At 43.1% G+C, this 21,347-nt stretch overlaps 1 protein-coding gene across 1 annotated transcript in view; it reads left to right on the top strand.

The window, feature by feature from the left end:
* The window catches only part of LOC126297546 (putative inactive tyrosine-protein kinase Wsck), a 139,883-nt gene that overhangs the window by 24,570 nt on the left and 93,966 nt on the right, over positions 1-21,347 (top strand). The window contains exon 2 of the mRNA XM_049988467.1: positions 4,287-4,447. Within this exon, the coding sequence (XP_049844424.1) occupies positions 4,287-4,447 (161 nt within the window). The remainder of the gene's footprint in view (positions 1-4,286; positions 4,448-21,347) is intronic.

Below are 21,347 nucleotides of genomic sequence, written 5' to 3' on the forward strand. Positions count from 1 at the left end.
ATTTGGCTATGACATACAGCCTACTGCTTTTCTTATGTATTAATTGCTGATCACGTATTGTATATCTAACCGCTAACCTGTGTGAAACAATTGTCTTTATTATCAGTCACAGGCGTTAATTCTTAGCTAAGTTCCACCCATTTCAAGCATTGTTAACCTTAACTTGTAGCCTTTTAATAAGAAAAGGTTCCTTTACGATGTTTAATGTCATTTGCCTCTCATAGAACTGTAACTTCAGCTGTTATGATTTATTTGCCAGTAACATTTCTACCTGTTGTAACAAATAATGTTATCAATTAATGTTTAATCATACGTTTGTACAGTACACTTTTTATATGTCTTTTGCCTTTTATGGAATGGTAACTTCAGTGACATATGGTTTTAATGCCATTAATAGTCTGAACTACGGTAATAAGTTATTTTCCATAATAATCTCAGTTAACATCTACTGGTTTAAGTTTTTATTACTCTGCACGTGCATGCACACGACCACCAGCTGAGCTCGCTGCGTTGCTGCCCGCATTGCCCAGTTATGACTCAGCACTTGCGGCCCACCTGTCTGGCTCGTTGGTGTGACATAACGGCAAAACATTAGTAGAAGTGACACAGTCTTATGACTATGTACTGTAGTACTAACATTTTAAGTTTGACAAGGCCAATATCTGGTATGTTTTAATTTAATTTTATATTGTGACATTTCTGAAGAAGGCTACATTATTATACCTGAAACCTTATGCAACTGGAGGCTGAAATTTAATATAAGTAAAAACTTGCAGTAGCTTACCTCTGAATTACTTTGAGATTCTTCCTTTAATCAGAGTTGGTGCCAATCCCAGACACTAGAGTAGTACTCAAGAATAGGTAGCAGTAATTTCCTATATACGGTCTACTTTACAGATAAACCACACTTCCCTAAAATTCTTCCAATAAACTGAAGTTGAAGTCCCAACCACAATTGTCTCGTACTCAGTCCATTTCATACTGCTTTGCAACATTACACCCTGATATTTAAATGACATGACTGTGTGTCAAGCAGGACATTACTATTGCTGTATCTTAATATTATGCATTTGTTTTTATTGTTAATTCACATCAACTTACAATTTTCTACATTTAGAACCAGCAACCATTCATCACACTTACTAGAAATTTGTTCTAAGTCATCTTGTATCATATAGTCTTTCTTCTTCAACTTCTTCCTGTACATCACAGCATCATTAGCAAACAACTGCATGTTGCTGCTCACATGGTCTGCCAGATCATTTAAGTATATAGAAAAACATAGTGATCATGTCACACTTTCCTGGGGCACTCGTTACTATACCCTTGCCTCTGATGAACACTCGCCGTGGAGCACAACACATTCGGTTCTATTATGTAAGAAGTCTTAGAGCAACTCATGTATCTAGGAACCATTCCATATGCACGCGCCTTCTTTAACAATCTGCAGTGGGGTACTGTGCCCTATGCTTTTTGGAAATCGAGTAATATGTAATCTGCCTATTGTCCAGCATCCATAGTTCACATTGTATCACGTGAGAAAAATACAAACTGAATTTCACATGAGCAGTGCTTTCTAAAACTACGCTGGGTTGTGGATGTATGCTTTTCTGTCCTTGGGAAATTTATTGTATTTACACGCAGAATATGGCAGCAAGCCAATGTTAATGATATTGTCCTATAATTTTGTGGATCTGTTCTTTTATCCTTCTTATATACAAGAGTTGTGTGTGCTTTCGTCCAGTTAGTTGGGATTTTGCTCTGGGTGAGAGATTTGTGATAAACGCAAGCTACCTTACTGGGTGACGAAGGTCACTCTCCCCAATCACCAACCTGCCATGTCACAGGAAGGGAACAAAAAATCCAAGAATTACTACCTTTGATTGTTTGACATATCAGGAGGCCAGAAACAAGCACAATCATCTATTCTCTGTCCAGATTACACCAAGCTTCTCCCAGAAAGTAATCTTTCCATCATCTATCACGAGGATGAATACTCCCTTTCCACCACTGTGCCCTTAGCAGCCGCTTTAGTTCATCAGTTCCTTGCCCCTCTTCTTTTTATGAGGCCATCCCTATGCACCAGCTGGCCTCATGCACTAATAACCACTGAAAAAATTGTGCCCTGTGGACAGATTTCACCATCCAGTGGAAGAATACACTGCTCGGCACAACACTGTTGACATTAGTTGTGTACTCCTGCCATTTGGATCCTCCCCATCCCCTCCACTCCCCTGCCTTCCATCCATCCCCTCCCCTTTCCCCACTTTCCTACCTATACAACACAACTTTCTGAATAATGCTTGTGGGAACTCTCCTGCCACATGTCATTAGGTCCTGTTATCCTCCCAACATCAGTGTTTACTGTCCTCCTTATGAAGCCACCGTCTTACTTTTCTCTACCTCACATTTTAGTTAGGTTTGTAGATCTCTGGATCCTCAGCCTTCTGCTTTCTCAGTACTCTCCATCCATGCTGCATTTCCAGTTATGTGTGCGCAACAAAATTAATGATGCTGGCACATGGGTGAATATTTTCTGCTGTCTTTGTCAGCTGTCAGCCTCATTTCCCTTCACTTCTTGTATTGTTAATACACAAAGTGAGAGGCCATTGCCATACAGTGTCCTATACAAAGCCCTTATTTTCTGCAGTGCAGTAGTATATACTTAGTTTCGCACATGGGGTTTTATGGATTCCCACTTTAGATAAGTGCATCAAAATACACTTGGGAGGTTTTTATGAATGTTTAGTCACCCGCTCAAATATATTACTAAACCAGTCGCTCTCATTACAGCTCGTCTTGAGTTCTTATTTACCATCACTCTTTGTTCATGTTACCTCAAACTGTGTAGTTTTGTGCACTGTTGTCACTTGGCGTATGGGTTCTCTTTTCATTCTCCTTCCATCTTGCTGCATTGTCTTGTCTTTTCTTTGGGACTCTATATTTAGTTTCATACCCCTTTTTAAAATCTTTCTTCTCTGTCATTATTTTGCTATCTGCATGTTGTCTTTTCTTTTTTTATTGAGCACCGCTGTTTACCATGAATTCTTTTTTTGTCCTTCACCCATTTGTTATTAACATTCCAGTATGTTGTACTTTAATGCTGAGCGGGGATTTGACTGAGTTACATAATTTCTTCGCTGACATTTTTACACCTTTCTTCATTAAACTGTCATTTTTTTAAAGAAAGAAAAAAGTTCTGAGGAAGCAGCTTTGGTTGTTGAACATGAATGAACAGTTATTATTTGTTACCTTCAGAATGTTTCATATGCTTGTATTAAAAAGACTACCTAGGCTACATGTGACCCAGGGTTTATTTTTATTTTTGGTTTCTTAGTTGAAAATTAGAAGTGAATTAATTTCTTTCTTTTTTTTAAATGTGCTTGAGTATATTTTCAAGAAGAAATAACTGTTATTGTAAATACTTTGTTACAATTAACTCTCTGCTGACAATGAAAATATTCATGCATCACATCATATTTTTATCAACTGCATCTGCACTTTCTCTCTCTTGAATCCATTCAGGTGGGGGTCTTGCATTGTAGCTTCATATTGTTCGGAACCTGACAGAGATGAAGTTGTAAGAAAATGTCGGGTCTGCTGGACAATGTGATGTATGGGTGTATTATTTGAAGAGTGATGTCATATGCTACATAATTGATGTCTGCATTTTTTATGTTGCAGTTGTAATGTTGTTTGTGTTCTTCAAGACTATGTTGTTTAGTTATTGTTGGTCGTAGTGTAAATTGTGTTGTATATTAGACCTATATTGGTCTATTGGGGATGGCAATACTGCTGTTCTATTTTACACTTCATTTTTAAATGGTGGTATTAAACATGGCAGTCTTGTTTTAAACATATTGTGTTTTCCATATTTTTCCAATGTGATTGATTATTTCCATTGTTTTTGATATGCTGCTAGGAGTTAATAACAACATCCCCATTTAAGAACCCCTTTTCTCATTAAAGTCTGTTTCATTTGACGATTTTTATTTAGATAACATTTTAATGTTAGTTTCTTGAGGATTGTGTCTCTGGCATGTTAATAATGTCATTGTTGTAACAAGTCAGCCATTCACAAATCCCAAATGGCAGTAAGTCAGTTGTTTTTTTGTATTTCATAGTGAAGAATCGTGCATTGTAAACACAAAATCATAGCTGCATTGTTTTAGTTAACTAGTTGCATTGCTCAGTATTTGGATCATTAACTCTAGTTTTAGAACTTTTTAATTACTGTGTTTGTAACCTTGTGGCGCCACATTTGCATATCCGTTTCTGTTTCCTAGGTATGCAGCAATAAAAAATGCAGAAAAATGTTCCTGTGGAAGTTCACTTGAAGACCATGGTCCTACTGTTAAGGCAGAGTGTAATAAATATTGCAATGGAAACTTGTCTCAGCCTTGTGGTGGAAGCAAAGCTAATTCTGTATATGACACAGGAGAAAGGGGTAAGTTCTTATTTGATCTAGTGTGACTGAGTACATCAGAATAAGAATGGTAATTTTATGTGGTAATTTTAACTTTTATTGGCCAATTAGAGTTTTTTTCCTCAACTAAAAGATACTGTGTAACAGAGCCACAGATGTGTAAGATAGGCAGCTCCCAACTGCCACACTGAACTTTCCTTGGCTTTCAGTTTAAGAGAGAGATCCTACATTGGCTACAATGTGTGAAGGGCCCCAGAAACTATGTTAGTTTGCAGAAAAGGAGAATAAGTAAGGATTAATGTTGTTATTGGGTGTGTCAAAGAGGGATGTTACCAAACCCAGATTTAAAACCACCTTCAATAACAGGTAGAGGAGATTATAAAACAACTGAAAAACAACAGAGCCCCAGGAGAAGACAGTATTACGTCCAGTGATACAAGAAAGATCACAACTACGGATGTATCTCAGTATAACTGGTCACCAACAAAATTCTGTCCAAAGCATTACTCAACTCATAGAACCACAAGTTGATATGAAGATAGGTGAATAACAAGCAGGCTTCAGAAAAGGAAGACCCTGTATTGAACAGATTTGGAACCTGCGAACGCTCCCAATGGTCAGACACATGAATACTGCCATAGTCACATTCATGGACTTCAAGAAGACAGATTCTCTCCAACACACTAGAAGAATGTGGAATAGACAGAAAAACTAGGATACTCACAGACATATACAGACACCACATCCAAAATAAAATTTATGGAAGAAATTGCAGGCCCATTACAGATATATATAGAAGTTAGGCAAGGAGATAATCTCTCTCCACTTTTATTCAACATGGTCTTGGACAAAATTATCAAACAATGGTGTGAAAAAGTAAAAGGAATTCAGTTAGGAAGAACGTTTTCAAACAAGACGATCATAAAATGCCTGGCATTTGCAGAAGACGTGGCAATATTCAGCATCAATAGACAAGAAACATGGGAATACTTACATAAAGCCAAAACAGGTCTACTGATATCACATGAGAAAACACAATATGTGGAAACAAAGAACAGCAACAACCAAGCGATGTACACAAAATACAGAAAAGTTAGCAGATTGGAAAAATTCAAATATCTTGAGGAATATACACATATAGGAGGATCAAACATAGAAAGAACAGGAAAACTTCAGAAAGCATACAAACTGAAATATATATGCACTGCAGTAAAAGAAATACTTCAAAACTGGCCAAACACAGGCACAGCAGTACAGTTGTACTACCAAAAGCACTTTACACATCAGAAACAACCATAATTGGAGTGTCAGGCATCACACACACTATGGGGCTCACAGTCCTTTCGTGAGTACGTGCGCGCCGAGCACTGGTCCCTAAGCTATTGCAGCCTTCCTTCTTTCCCGGGCTGCATTTCCTTTCCCTTCCTCTCCTTTCCCGGGCTGCATTTCCTTTCCCTTTCCCTCCTTTCCTGTTCTTGCTCCTTCCCTCCACCCTCACATCTCCCTCTCTTGGTGTCCTTGTTATTGTTGGCCCCGCTATCGTCCTGGTTATGTTGGCTTTGTGATTTGGTTTTATTGAGTAATTACCTCATCCTTTTGGCATTCTCTGGTCCCTCTGGGGTTTCACCTGCATTACTAAATTTCTATTTACATCTACATTTATACTCCGCAAGCCACCCAACGGTGTGTGGCAGAGGGCAATTTACATGCCACTGTCATTACCTCCCTTTCCTGTTCCAGTTGCATATGGTTCGCGGGAAGAACGACTGTCTGAAAGCCTCCGTGTGCGCTCTAATCTCCCTAATTTTACATTCGTGATCTCCTCAGGAGGTATAAGTAGGGGGAAGCAATATGTTCAATACCTCGTCCAGAAACGCACCCTCTTGAAACCTGGCGAGCAAGCTACACCGTGATGCAGAGCGCCTCTCTTGCAGAGTCTGCCACTTGAGTTTGTTAAACATCTCCGTAACGCTATCACGGTTACCAAATAACCCTGTGAAGAAACGCCCCGCTCTTCTTTGGATCTTCTCTATCTCTTCCGTCAACCCGATCTGGTACGGATCCCACAATGATGAGCAATACTCAAGTATAGGTCGAACGAGTGTTTTGTAAGCCACCTCCTTTGTTGATGGACCACATTTTCTAAGGACTCTCCCAATGAATCTCAACCTGGTACCCGCCTTACCAACAATTAATTTTATATGATCATTCCACTTCAAATCGTTCCGCACACATACTCCCACATATTTTACAGAAGTAACTGCTACCACTGTTTGTTCCGCTATCATATAATCATACAATAAAGGATCCTTCTTTCTATGTATTCCCAATACATTACATTTGTCTACGTTAAGGGTCAGTTGCCACTCCCTGCACCAAGTGCCTATCTGCTGCAGATCTTCCTGCATTTTGCTACAATTTTCTAATGCTGCAACTTCTCTGTATACTACAGCATCATCCGCGAAAAGCCACATGGAACTTCCGGTCATTTTTTTATATATATATATATAAAAATAGTGAAAAGCAATGGTCCCATAACACTCCTCTGTGGCACGCCAGAGGTTACTTTAATGTCTGTAGACGTCTCTCCATTGATAACAACATGCTGTGTTCTGTTTGCTAAAAACTCTTCAATCCAGCCACACAGCTGGTCTGATATTTCGTAGGCTCTTTGTTTATCAGGCGACAGTGCGGAACTGTATCGAACGCCTTCCGGAAGTCAAGAAAAATAGCGTGTACCTGGGAGCCTGTATCTAATATTTTCTGGGTCTCATGAACAAATAAAGAGAGTTGGGTCTCACACGATCGCTGTTTCCGGAATCCATGTTGATTCCTACAGAGTAGATTCTGAGTTTCCAAAAACGACATGATACTCGAGGAAAAAACATGTTCTAAAATTCTACAACAGATCGACGTCAGAGATATAGGTCTATAGTTTTGCGCATCTGCTCGATGACCCTTCTTGAAGACTGGGACTACCTGTGCTCTTTTCCAATCATTTGGAAGCTTTCGTTCCTCTAGAGACTTGCGGTACACGGCTGTTAGAAGGGGGGCAAGTTCTTTCGTGTACTCTGTGTAGAATCGAATTGGTATCCCGTCAGGTTGAGTGGACTTTCCTCTGTTGAGTGATTCCAGTTGCTTTTCTATTCCTTGGACACTTATTTCAATGTCAGCCATTTTTTCGTTTGTGCGAGGATTCAGAGAAGGAACTGCAGTGCGGTCTTCCTCTGTGAAACAGCTTTGGAAAAAGGTGTTTAGTATTTCAGCTTTATGTGTGTCATCCTCTGTTTCAATGCCATCATCATCCCGGAGTGTCTGGATATACTGTTTCGAGCCACTTACTGATTTAACATAAGACCAGAACTTCCTAGGATTTTCTGTCAAGTCGGTACATAGAATTTTACTTTCGAATTCACTGAACGCTTCACACATAGCCCTTCTTACGCTAACTTTGCCATCGATTAGCTTCTATTTGTCTGAGAGGTTTTGGCTGTGTTTAAACTTGGAGTGAAGCACTCTTTGCTTTCGCAGTAGTTTCCTAACTTTGTTGTTGTACCACGGTGGGTTTTTCCCGTCCCTCACAGTTTTACTCGGCACGTACCTGTCTAAAACGCATTTTACAATTGCCTTGAACTTTTTCCATAAACACTCAACATTGTCAGTGTCGGAACAGAAATTTTCATTTTGATTTGTTAGGTAGTCTGAAATCTGCCTTCTTTACCCTTTGCTAAACAGATAAACCTTCCTCCCTTTTTTATATTCCTATAAATTCCATATTCAGGGATGCTGCAACGGCCTTATGATCACTGATTCCATGTTCTGCACATACAGAGTCGAAAAGTTCGGGTCTGTTTGTTATCAGTAGGTCCAAGATGTTATCTCCACGAGTCGGTTCTCTGTTTAATTGCTCGAGGTAATTTTCGGATAGTGCACTCAGTATAATGTCACTCGATGCTCTGTCCCTACCACCCGTCCTAAACATCTGAGTGTTCCAGTCTATATCTGGTAAATTGAAATCTCCACCTAAGACTATAACATGCTGAGAAAATTTATGTGAAATATATTCCAAATTTTCTCTCAGTTGTTCTGCCACTAATGCTGCTGAGTCGGGATGTCGGTAAAAGGAGACAATTATTAACCTAGCTCGGTTGTTGAGTGTAACCTCCACCCATAATAATTCACAGGAACTATCCACTTCTACTTCACTACAGGATAAACTACTACTAACAGCGACGAACACTCCACCACCGGTTGCATGCAATCTGTACTTTCTAAACACCGTCTGTACGTTTGTAAAAATTTCGGCAGAATTTATCTCTGGCTTCAGCCAGCTTTCTGTACCTATAACGATTTCAGCTTCGGTGCTTTCTATCTGCGCTTGAAGTTGCCGCAGCTTCGACAGTTTACAATTACAATACTGATTGCTGCTTGGTCCCCGCATGTCCTGACTTTGCCCCGCACCCGTTGAGGCTGTTGCCCTTTCTGTACTTGCCCAAGGCCATCTAACCTAAAAAACAGCGCAGCCCACGCCACACAACCCCTGCTACCCGTGTAGCCGCTTGTTGCGTGTAGTGGACCCCTGACCGATCCAGCCGTTTGGGGAAGCGCACCTTACCTAGTGTCTCTGGCATGTGCCCTCCTAGTTCCTTGCATATTTTCCTTCACTTCGTTGTCTGATGCTAGGGTACATAGCCAGCACGATAACCAGCCCATGTGGTGGGGTCACTATGTACCCTTTTGCTTGAGCCCTTGCTTTGGCTGGATGACGCTGTGGGCAGAGCCCCTGATTGGAGTGGGTGGTATCATGGTGGACGCTATGCAAATGAAACGCATATGGGTCCAGAACTCTGGCCACTCTTCTACGGCTGTCTCTTTGACTGGAAATGATTCTTTTAGTGCTGCTTCTTCTGCCCCTTCGGCCTTCCCTTCATGGCTACCTCCTGGGAGGAGGGTCAGGCTCATCGGTTAGGGGCGAAACCTTTCTCCTGCTATCTGGTTTGCACCAGGACTGATCAGGATACTTTCACTAATACCAAACCTTTATTTTTTGTGGAATGCATTGAAGACAAGTGTGGCGAAGTGGACTCTATGAGCAAGATGCGGTCAGGTTTGTAGTTGTTCAAAACTGATTCAGCTGCCCAGTGTGTGGCCCTTCGTGCCTGTGACCATCTTGGCACAATTCCTGTGTCCATTACCCCCCACCAGTCTTTGAATATGGTTCAAGGTGTAATTTTTCACAGAGACTTCATCCTTTAAACAGATGAGGAACTTAGGGACAGTCTAGGACGGCGGGGTGTTCACTTTGTTTGGTGTGTTCAGAAGGGCCCAAAGGAGAACTGCATTGATACTGGTGCCTTTATCCTGGCCTTTGAAGGAGATAATCTCCCCTGAGAAGGTCAAGATTATGGTTTATCAATGTGGTGTGAAGCCGTACATCTCACCACCTATCGTAGGTTTTAAGTGCTTGTATTTTGGACACGTCCTCCCACTGTTCTCTTTGGTGGATGTGGACGTCCACACCATGAGGGGACTTCCTGTGTTCCTCCTCCTTTGTGTGTTAATTGTCATAGCAGTCATTCTCCATGTTCACTGGATTGCCCAGCTTATAAGAAGGAAAAGAAGATACAGGAGTATAAGTCCCTTGATCCTCTAACCTATACTAAGGCTCGTAAGGAGTATGCACGTCTTCATCCCTCTCAATGATGTCTAGCTATCCTTTAGTTACATCTTCACTCCTTCCTTACCCCAGTCCCGAACCCCTCTCCTTCCCCCCTCCCCTGAAGTTCCCACACCCTCTCCTCTGGGCGCCACTCCCCTCCCCAGCTGGAGAAGTGTTCCACTTCTTCGGTGTCTGCCGGTCAAGGGCACCCCTCCAAGGACCCCCTTTCTCGGCACCTTCCAGGCCAAAGGTCTGCTGCCACATGACGACCATGAGAACCACAGTCTATGGGCCCCCAGGTCGCCCACCCTCTTTCTGTTCCATATCTTGCTGCAGCTGGCTCCTTTTTGCAGCACAGCCCTCCTCGATCTCAAACAGAGAAGAAGAAGAAACATATGTCCTGGGACAAGGAGCCTCTGGTGTCGCCAGAGGTCCCTTCCCCACCTTTGCAATGTGACTCTGACCTGCTGTTCATGGATGTCGCCCCCTCCTTGTCAGTGATGGATGGTGACCCGGCAGCATGACTGGCTTTAGCCTGTTCACTCCCCATTTGAATCATCGTTCTGTGATTATTCAATGGAATTGTAATGGATATTACCGTCACCTCCCAGAGTTGAAATCCCTTATTTCGTTTTACTCTCTAGCTTGTGTGGTTCTACAGGAATCTCATTTTACTGATGATCACTCACCGTCCCTGGGTGGGTTTCGTGCTTTCTGTTGAAATCGGGTCAGCCCCCTGTGGCCTCTGGTGGTGTTTGTACGTTGGTCTATACGGACATTGCTAGCACGTGGATTCCTCTTCAAACTACATTGTAAGCGGTTGCTGTTAGGGTCCACCTGGAATCTGGGGTCACAGTTTGCTATCTTTATCTTCCTCCTGACAGGACTCTTACACCTGCTGCCTTAACTGCCCTTCTTCAGCAACTTCCTCCTCCCGCCCTCCTCCTCGGGGATTTTAATGCTCATCATCCCTAGTGGGGCAGTGCATTTTCATCTAATCAGGGTCTTCTCATAGAGCAGTTTTTTGCAGACCACGACTTGTGCCTTCTTAATGATGGCTCCCCTACCCATTTCAGTGCCAGTCATGGTACCTTTTCTGCCATTGATCTTTCTGTTTCTTGTCCCTCCCTCCTCCCTTCATTACACTGGTTGCCACACGATGACCTTTGCGATAGTGAGCACTTCCCGTTGATTTTCTCGCTTCCTTCCCACTCCCCGATGGACAGGTTACCTCATTGGTCTTGCAAACATGCCAATTTGCCTCTATATACAGGGTGTTACAAAAAGGTAGGGCCAAACTTTCAGGAAACTTTCCTCACACACAAAGAAAGAAAATATGTTATGTGGACATGTGTCCGGAAACGCTTACTTTCCATGTTAGAGCTCATATTATTACTTCTCTTCAAATCACATTAATCATGGAATGGAAACACAGCAACAGAACGTACCAGCGTGACTTCAAACACTTTGTTACAGGAAATGTTAAAAATGTCCTCTGTTAGCGAGGATACATGCATCCACCCTCCGTCGCATGGAATCCCTGATGCGCTGATGCAGCCCTGGAGAATGGCTATTGTATCATAGCTGTCCACAATACGAGCACAAAGAGTCTCTACATTTGGTACCGGTGTTGTGTAGACAAGAGCTTTCAAATGCCCCCATAAATGAAAGTCAAGGGGGTTGAGGTCAGGAGAGTGTGGAGGCCATGGAATTTGTCCACCTCTTCCAATCCATCGGTCACCGAATCTGTTGTTGAGAAGCGTACGAACACTTCGACTGAAATGTGCAGGAGCTCCATCGTGCATGAACCACATGTTGTGTCCTACTTGTAAAGACACATGTTCTAGCAGCACAGGTAGAGTATCCCGTGAATCGAGGAAGTACAGTACATACTGACGAAACTGAAATGAGCTCTAACATGGAAATTAAGCATTTCCGGACACATGTCCATATAACATCTTTTCTTTATTTGTGTGTGAGGAATGTTTCCTAAAAGTTTGGCCGTACCTTTTTGTAACACCCTGTATATTGCACAGGTCATTTTTTCTCCCTCTTTGTTGGGTGGTATTGATGACGTCCTACATGATGTGTCTTATGCGATTGTTCGTGCTGTTAGCGTTGCTATCCCATGCTCATCTGGACCGTTTCACCTCCGGCAAGTCCTGGGGTGGAGTACAGCCATTGCCATTGCCATCGCCATCGCCATCCGTGGTCGCCATTGAGCTTTGCAACACCTTAAGATGCATCCATACGCTGCCAATCTTATTACCTTTAAACACCTTCACGCCGAAGGCCGTTACTTAATCAAACGGAGGAAATGGGTGTGTTGGGAATGCTTTATTTCTCCCTTCTGTTGTATTGTCCCTATGTCACGGGTATGGGCTACACTTCATTCTTTCCAAGGTTGCCATCGGTAGTCTACCTTGCCGGGCCTTGCCCTCCCGGATGGCCTTTGCACAGACCAGTTGATTCTCGCGGAACATCTTGCGACCCATTTTGCAACAGCATCAGCATCAACCTCCTACCTGGCTGCTTTTCTTCACCAGAAACAGCGGGCTGAGGCCTCCACCTTATGTTTTACTCATTGTCAGTCAGAATCTTACAACAAAACTTTTACTGAATGGGAACTTCTTTCCGCATTTTCTGCTTTTCATGATATGGCCCCTGTCCCAGACTCCATTCATAACCAATTGCTTCAACATCTCAGTGCTCCACAATGACATCTTCTCCTGGTGCCTACCCGTATTCGGCTCCAGGGTGACTTCCCTTTTCAATGGAGGGATAGCATCATGGTTCCCATCCCTAAGACTGGTAAGAACCCCCTGTTTGTCAAAAGGTATCGGCCAATTAGTCTGAGAAACGTTGTTTGCGAGTTACTTGAACGGATGGTAGCCTGTCAGCTCAATTGGACCCTCGAATCTTAGGATCTATTGCCACCTTACCATTGTGGCTTCTGAGAGGGACGGTCTCCGATCGATCATTTACTTCGCTTGGAATCTGCAGTTCGGCAGGGTTTTTCCAAGTGCCACCATTTGTTTGCAGTATTTTTCGACCTTCGCAAGAACTATGACGCGGCTTGGCGCCATCATATCTTTTTAACGCTGTATGAGTGGGGTCTTCGGGGCCTCACTCGAGATTTTCATCTGCCAGTTCCTGTTCAATCGGTTGTTCAGGGTTCGGGTTGGTACTGTTTTTAGTTCTCCACAGACCCAGGAGAATGGCATCCCACAGGGTTCCGTATTGAGTGTTCTTCTTTTCCTCATTGCTATAGATGGACTTCTGGCCTCTGTCAGTCCTTTGGTCACCCCAGCTCTGTATGTGGATGATTTATGCATTTGCGTTAGTTCCTCTTCAATGGCCTCTGCAGACCGGCAGCTCCAGGATGCTATATGGTGTGCCTCTTCATGGACCCCCTCACACGGGTTTCAATTCTCTCCTTTAAAATCGCGGGTGGTCCACTTCTGTCACCGTACTATGATCCATCCCAATCCAGAGCTCTACCTAGATGCACAATGATTACCTGTGGTCCCACAGTTTTGTTTCCTGGATCTTCTTTTCGACAACAAGCTTGCTTGGCTGTCTCATATCAGTCTTCTGTAGATAGGATGTTTCCGTAAACTCAATGTCCTTCACTTCCTTGCCCATACCTCCTGGGGTGCAGATCGTTCCACTCTTCTCTGGCTTTATCGGGCTTTAGTGCTGTCTCGCTTGGATTATGGTTGTCAAGCTTATGGTTCAACTGTTCCTTCCACACTGCACTTCCTGGATCCGGTCCACCATCGTGGTATCCGTTTGGCCACCACTGCCTTCCCTACTAGCCCTGTTGATAGTCTCCTGGTTGAGGCTGGGATTCCCCCTCACCCTTTTCTGTTCGCGGTCCCAGCTTCTGGTTTCTTACGCAATCGCTCTCTGTTCCTCTCCCACTCATCCTTCCTATTCTATCCTGTTCCCAGACTAAGGACGTCGCCCACCTGATTCTCACCCTCGGGCGGGTTTACCAGTTGGGCTCCGCCTTGCGTCTCTTCTCTGTGATTTTCAGTTGCCTTCTTTGTCCTGTCTCCCACTTTCCCTCCCCAGCACCCTCCCTTGGTTAGTTCCTCGGCCCTGGATTCGGATGGATCCCCGCCGACGTTGGTTGTTTTTTCCGCTGCATTCTGTGGGAGTTTTGGGCTGCTGTTGTTTTTTACACCAATGGCTCTAAATCTGCTGATCATGTGGGATATGCTTTCACGTCCTCTGTTGGCATGGAAAATCATCTCCTGCCAACTGAATGTGGGGTGTTTACTGTGGAATTGATGGAAATTCCCCAGGCCCTTATCTTTATTAAACAGTCACAACTCGACCGCGTTTTGTTATGTACGGATTCAATGAGTGGGCTTCAGACAGTTGACTGCTGTTTTTCCCGCCATCCCTTGGTCTCGACCATCCATGACCGTCTTGCTGATCTTCACCATGCTGCTTGTTCTGTTGACTTGCTTTGGGTCCCTGGCCATGTTTGTATCCCAGGTAATGAGCTTGCTGACCGTTTGGCTGGGGGAGCAGTCACTTACCCCCCTTATCTGTCATCCCTCCTGCGGCGGATTTACAGCTTCATATCAAATCCTACTTCGCACAATCATGGACCAACTCTTGGGAGACTCTCTCTCTGTCTAATAAACTTCGTGTGATTCAGTTGATGCCTGTCTCTTGGCGTTCTTCCTTCCGCCTCTCCCGAAAGGACTCGACCACCCTGTTTCGTCTCCGCATCGCCGTACCAGGCTGACCCATGGTTTTCTTTTGTGTAATGAGCTACCCCCACTTTGTGGTCATTGGGCCTTCCAGTCAGTAACACACATTTTGGTGGAATGCCCCCTTCTTTTGGCTCTGCATACTATTGTTTTCATAATTGACAACACAACTGCACTTTTACATTTTTTAGCCTTTTACCTTTTATCGTTACGACTCTTCTGAGATGTAAATCCATCCAAACGGTCCACTGCTGAAACAAGGGACTGATGGCCTTACCGTTTGGTCACTTCAACCCAGTCAATCAACCAACCAACCAAGCAATCAGACATCACAGAGACAAAAAATAGAACATGAAGTCCCCAGAAAAGTTTTTGGAGCAGAACAAAGAGATGGTATGTGGATGAAGAGAATTGTATGAACACACAGACAGGCTCACAGACATGATCAGAAAACAGCGACTAACATTCTATGGACACATACATAGAATGAACAACAGAAGACTCACAAAGAGGATTTTTGATGTAGTAAACAGTTCAATCAAAAAACCCAATTGGTTTCAAGAAATAGAAGAAGATCTAATACAATCACGGATCAGTGAATGAATAATCATGTAACATTCAAGTTAACCACTGCCTTGAAGGCAAAAATGTGTAATTTATGGTAACATTTCTTAGCTGTAGGTGCATTAGTAGCACATTAATAATTATTCACATGCTCTAGGAAGACTTGGTTGAAATTCTCTGTTGCAGTAGTCCCAAATGTTTTTGCATTGTCTTTGATGGTGAGTGTTCATCATAGACAAAGTTATCATCAGGAATGCCCCAGGGAAGTTTGATAGGTTGTCCCAAGAGGAATGGTTAGGGATATCACAGGAATGATCATGTGAAGCAAGAAAACTTCAAATGAACAGATGTCTTATTCTGAATGGTTTCCAAGACAAAACACATTTTCTTGATACTATTATTTACTTTCTGTATTGTTCAGTACACTTTCATTGTTTACATCATACCACAGTACTGCAGAAGAAGTTGAGAAGAACAGTTTTATATATGACACTTGTGGTTATCAGGTCAGGAAACTACCTCAAATTGGCCTACAAGAACTATCTGAGGTACAGTATGAGGTGATATGAGATGACTTAGGCAGAGTGTCTAGTTAGTGTGTTGAATGGCAGCTAGCTCTAAATGGAGAAAAATGTAAGTTAATGGCCGGCTGGAGTGGCCGAGCGGTTCTAGGTGCTACAGTCTGGAACCGCGTGACCGCTACGGTCGCAGGTTTGAATCCTGCCTCGGGCATGGATGTATGTGTTGTCCTTAGGTTAGTTAGGTTTAAGTAGTTCTAAGTTCTAGGGGACTGATGACCTCCGAAGTTAAGTCCCATAGTGCTCAGAGCCATTTTTTGTAAGTTAATGGCAGATGAGTGAGGGAAACAATCTTGTAATGTTTGAGTACAGCATTATTAGTGTACTGCTTGGCACAGTCAAGTCTATTAAATATCTATGGGTGTAATGCTGGGAAATGATATGAAAAGCAACAGGCACATAAGGATGGTAGTAGGGAAGGTTAATTGTCAATTTCAGTTTATTGGGTGAATTTTAAGAAAGTGTTGTTCTTCTCTAAGGGGGAACACACATAGAACACTAGTGCCACTCATTCTCCAGCTCTGCTCGAGTGTTTAGATCTCCACCAGGTTGGCTGAAATGAAGATAGCACAGCAACTCAGAGGCAGGCTGCTCGGTTTGTTACTGTTCGGTTCCATCGACATACAAGTGTTAAGGATATGTTTCATGAACTCTAGTTGGAATCTCTGGAGGAAAGAGTACTTTCTTTTCGCAGAGCTCTGTTGAGAAAATTTAGAGGACCGGCATTTGAAACTGATTGTAGAATCAACTGCTAGCAGTGGACAGTATTCTGATAACAGCAGTAGTTGCAGATGGTGTCCACAGGGGGTCATAAATATCAGCCTTCCATGAGAGGTGCCCACCAGTTTCAGAAACGTGACAGGGAGTGTGCTGCCACCCATAGTAGAATTATCTTTCAAAGAACTGAATGCATAGTATTTTCCTGCAATTAACTATGCACCAAGAACAGGTTTCTCCCAATACTGTATTTACTTTATTATTCACTTTCTGGTCTGAAGTGGTAATTGTTGTGCTTGTATCATTGACAAACAAAGTAGATTCAGTACTATTTGGTATGGTCAGAGATAAGTCTTTGATGTACGTTGTCTATTCAAAAAATTCCGGAACTTTCTCCACAAAATTTTTCTATGCTTACCTTTTACTTACGGCCTCCTTTGAAATACTCTCCTCCACATACATTTTCTCACAGATGTTGCAACACATCGTGATAGTGCTATTGACTAACAGTTTTTCCTGTGGCACATTTTCATGATGAACTAATCCTTAAGATCGAACCTTGGTCTCAACATCATTCTGTAGACCCACATCTCATCATCAGTTCTGATTCTTTTAAGGAACATCTTGTTCTCATTTGCACGATCCAAAAGCTCTTCACAGATTGCGAGGTGAAGGTCTTTCCGGTCTTGACTCATTAGCTGTGGGGCGAACTTGGTGGCAACAGGATACATTCCAAGATGCTGTTTCAGGATTTCATGGCGTGATCGAACTGAAATATTAATTCTTCTGCAATCTCGTGGATAGTCATTCTTTGATTGGCATTCACAGTTTCTTTGATGTTCTTGACTTAAGTGTCGTTCGTAGATTTTGAAGGGCGTCCTGAATGAGGGTCCTCTTCAACTTCCATCAGGCCATTTTTAAACTGTGTGAACCATTCATAACATTGAGTAGTGCTTAAGCTGTCATCACCATAGGCTTCCTGCATCAATTGGTGTGTCTCTCTAAAGGTTTTCTTGGAGCGTCTCACAAAATTTAATGCAGACATGCTGCCCCTCTACGTCTGCCATCTCGAAATTCGCAAACTGTGTGACAAAAAATTCTCCCCAATGCAGCTCTGAACAATAAATAATGTAACTTCTGGCAGTTACACATTAAACCCAGGCAACTGCAGGAGTACCAAATGCATTTTGTTCCAACAGACCATTGGCACGAAATTACAAATGCTCAGGAATTTTTTGAAGAGACTTGTATACTGGATGACTTTTCATTGTGTGCAGGAAATAAAAAATATACAGATACTGCTGGAAGGAATTGAACAGTTGTGTACCATTTACCACACAAACCAATATTAGTAGAGCTATTGCCACATTTCTATACCTCACAAATTACAAACTGGAAGATCATCCGACTTATTAATATGTAAAATGATCATATGATTAAGATTTTGTGGAACTTATTGGATCAAAGAAAGACTGTTACTTACAAAATGCATGAAAAGTTTGTCATGAACACACTGAAAGAGAGTAATACCTGACATTGTTGGGCAAGGGGTATACAGAAATCTGTATTATGTGTTGACAAATATTTTTTTTCAATGAAAGAGTGTTGTAACTTTTAGACTTGTCCGGCAGTGCTTCTTGTAGAATGATGTGATGTGGATGGGGGATACTTGTACTTGAACTACACACATGCCTCTTCCAATATCCACTTGCATCAGTTTTTTTCCAGCCACAGACAATTTGCAAAAGCTGTTACTATAAACAAAAGATTTTGATTTTAGATGTTGACGTAAACTGTTGGCCAGACAAAAGAATGAAAGAGGGATTTTTGTCTGCAAGTTGTCTATACTTGCTGTGGGTAATGTTTCCAAACCCATCAAAAAGTCATATTGTATATTAGAAAAAGACCTGCTGTGCAAGTATGAAACCACAAGGAACAGGCAAAGTTGCAGTACCCAAGTCAGATGCCAGTTCATTTTTTGTTATGTGGCAGTGTATAGTGCCTTTCTGCTTCTTGCCACATAAACAAGAGGGAAACCAACTATATGATTCTCTCATATCTACATCTACATCTACATCCATACTCCGCAAGCCACCTGACGGTGTGTGGCGGAGGGTACCCTGAGTACCTCTATCGGTTCTCCCTTCTATTCCAGTCTCGTACTGTACGTGGAAAGAAGGATTGTCGGTATGCTTCTGTGTGGGCTCTAATCTCTCTGATTTTATCCTCATGGTCTCTTCGCGAGATATACGTAGGAGGGAGCAATATACTGCTTGACTCTTCGGTGAAGGTATGTTCTCGAAACTTTAACAAAAGCCTGTACCGAGCTACTGAGCGTCTCTCCTGCAGAGTCTTCCACTGGAGTTTATCTATCATTTCCGTAACGCTTTCGCAATTACTAAATGATCCTGTAACGAAGCGTGCTGCTCTCCGTTGGATCTTCTCTATCTCTTCTATCAACCCTACCTGGTGCGGATCCCACACTGCTGAGCAGTCCACATTCCTAAAATGTCTAACTGTACAGTATGATCTACATTGTCAGATGGATTTGTTAAGTCACAAAAGGTATTCAGTGGTTACAGTTTTGCTTTTTCATCCGATGAGCCATCCCTGAAGCCAAGCTGTGTTGTGTTAATTATTACTTAATTAAGTAGCAACTCTATTGTATGGCACTTCTTCAAAAATTGGTTAGAGCATGGTTAATAATGCTTGTTGGGTTGTAGTTCTCAACTTCGTCTACTTCCACTTCATCCAGAAGAAATGCCACCATTGAACACTTGTGTGGGAAAAGACGTGTCTGGAAGTAACTGAGTACACTGCTAATGAAATAAAACAGTGATCAAGTCTTAATAATGTTATTGACAACACAATACATTTGCTTCTACAGGAAGAACAAAAGGCACAAAATACGGTGTATTACTAGGTACTGGTCCAGAGGCTTAACAGAGCTGCTATCTAAAATTGCCTGATTGTTTCTAGTATGTAGTGACACCACTAAGAGCTTCATAAGAATATACACTTGCAGGGAAATAATCCAAATCCCAAGAATGCTGTCCTGATTAAGTCCAGCACAGGCACAGAAAAGACAATCCTTAATACACTCTAAGTCCACAGAGGAAGCAATGATGAAAGCTGAGAATGGTGGTGTCCATCACTACAGTGGACTTCTGAGAGCATCCTGAGATGGTGAGGTGAGTACCATCTGCCAAGAGTCCAGGAGAGGCTCTTGAAGCTGGTAGAACTGGCTCGTGTATTCTGTGTGGCGGAATACTGCTGATGCTATTTTCTTGTCACTTGTTGTGTGGATGCAGATAGGTACCTTGGAAGTGGCGATCAGTGCCAGCACTGCTACCATCGCCAGGCATCCGGTCATGACTGCGACATGGTGAACTTGTGATGCAGAGGTGTGCAGGGGCCATGTAGGCTGCATGTATGCCCAGGGTTTCTGCGATGTTACCACTCCCTTTTGTGTAGATCTCTGATAGGGCATTCCTCCCCTACCAGGAAGGGACATGAGGCTGCAGCCCATCTCAGTGTCCCTGTCGGGTTGCTGGACTGCAGACGGTGCAACATGCACATCTGTGGGGATGGCGTTTGGTGGTGACGGTGTAGTAGAGGCACGATTCCTATGTCCCAGACAGCAGCCTCACTTTCGGGTGTCTGGTCACGTGAGGGCAATGATGCTGGAACAGAAGCTGAAGTTATACCACTGTTGGGTGTATCAGGGCCCAGGCATTTTCAGAGCTGGTTTATGTGCCTGCGGCAGGTGACACTGTCACTCCTGCCATAGCTTGGTCAAGGAGATGGGAGATCGTGGCAGGGATCAATAGTCGTCGTCCATCAGAATGTGTCGGGGACCACACAGGGTCTCAAATGGCGAAATGATGATGGCAAGGGTGCCAAGCAGGTACATGGGTGAACTGAGGTTGTAACAGAGAGAGCTGGGACTGGTGAGGCCATCCATGCAGCTTTTCAATTGGGGAGGAGCTTTCCAGGGGAGTGGTTTGATCGGATGTCAGGAATGATGAGAAGGTATCTTCCAAAGGATGGTGCTTGCGTGTTGGAACTCCTGACAATCCTCTTGGCTATGCTATTGGAAGCTGTATGGAAAAGCGCCGAGTGGATAACTGGGATGTCATTTTTCTCACAAAATTGCAGGAACATAGTGGAAGTGAATCGTGGATCATTGTCTAAAACAACCATTTTGGGAAACCCTTCAGTAAATGTGTGAAAGAGCACAGATGGTGTGGTCAGAAGATGTCAGACATTTAATGACATAGGGAAATCGGCTCTCCACATTGACCACTGAAAGTGAGGAGAGCCGAGGAAAGGTCCAATGAAGTTGATGTATATGCAGGACCAAGGCCCTAAGGTGTCAGACTAGGGACAGTAATGGCAAGGAGGAGCTGCCTATTTACTTTGGCATGTAAGACAGGAGAAGACTTAAGGCAGTAATGGCTGCGCCCATGCCATTCCAATAGCTGTTCTGTCATGCGAGGCATTTAGTCGAGATGACACCCCTGTGACCCGCAGGTAGGAGCTGTTGGACATGTTGCGGGATTGGTGGGATAATTACCTGTGTTGAGCCTGCTCCACCCTATATGAGGAGGACACCGTGCAGCAATGAGATTTGGGCTGACAGTGCCTGAATATTTGAATTACTGGGTCCCTGATGC

The sequence above is a fragment of the Schistocerca gregaria genome, chromosome X, assembly GCF_023897955.1.
Source record: "Schistocerca gregaria isolate iqSchGreg1 chromosome X, iqSchGreg1.2, whole genome shotgun sequence".
Lineage (NCBI taxonomy): Eukaryota > Metazoa > Arthropoda > Insecta > Orthoptera > Acrididae > Schistocerca > Schistocerca gregaria.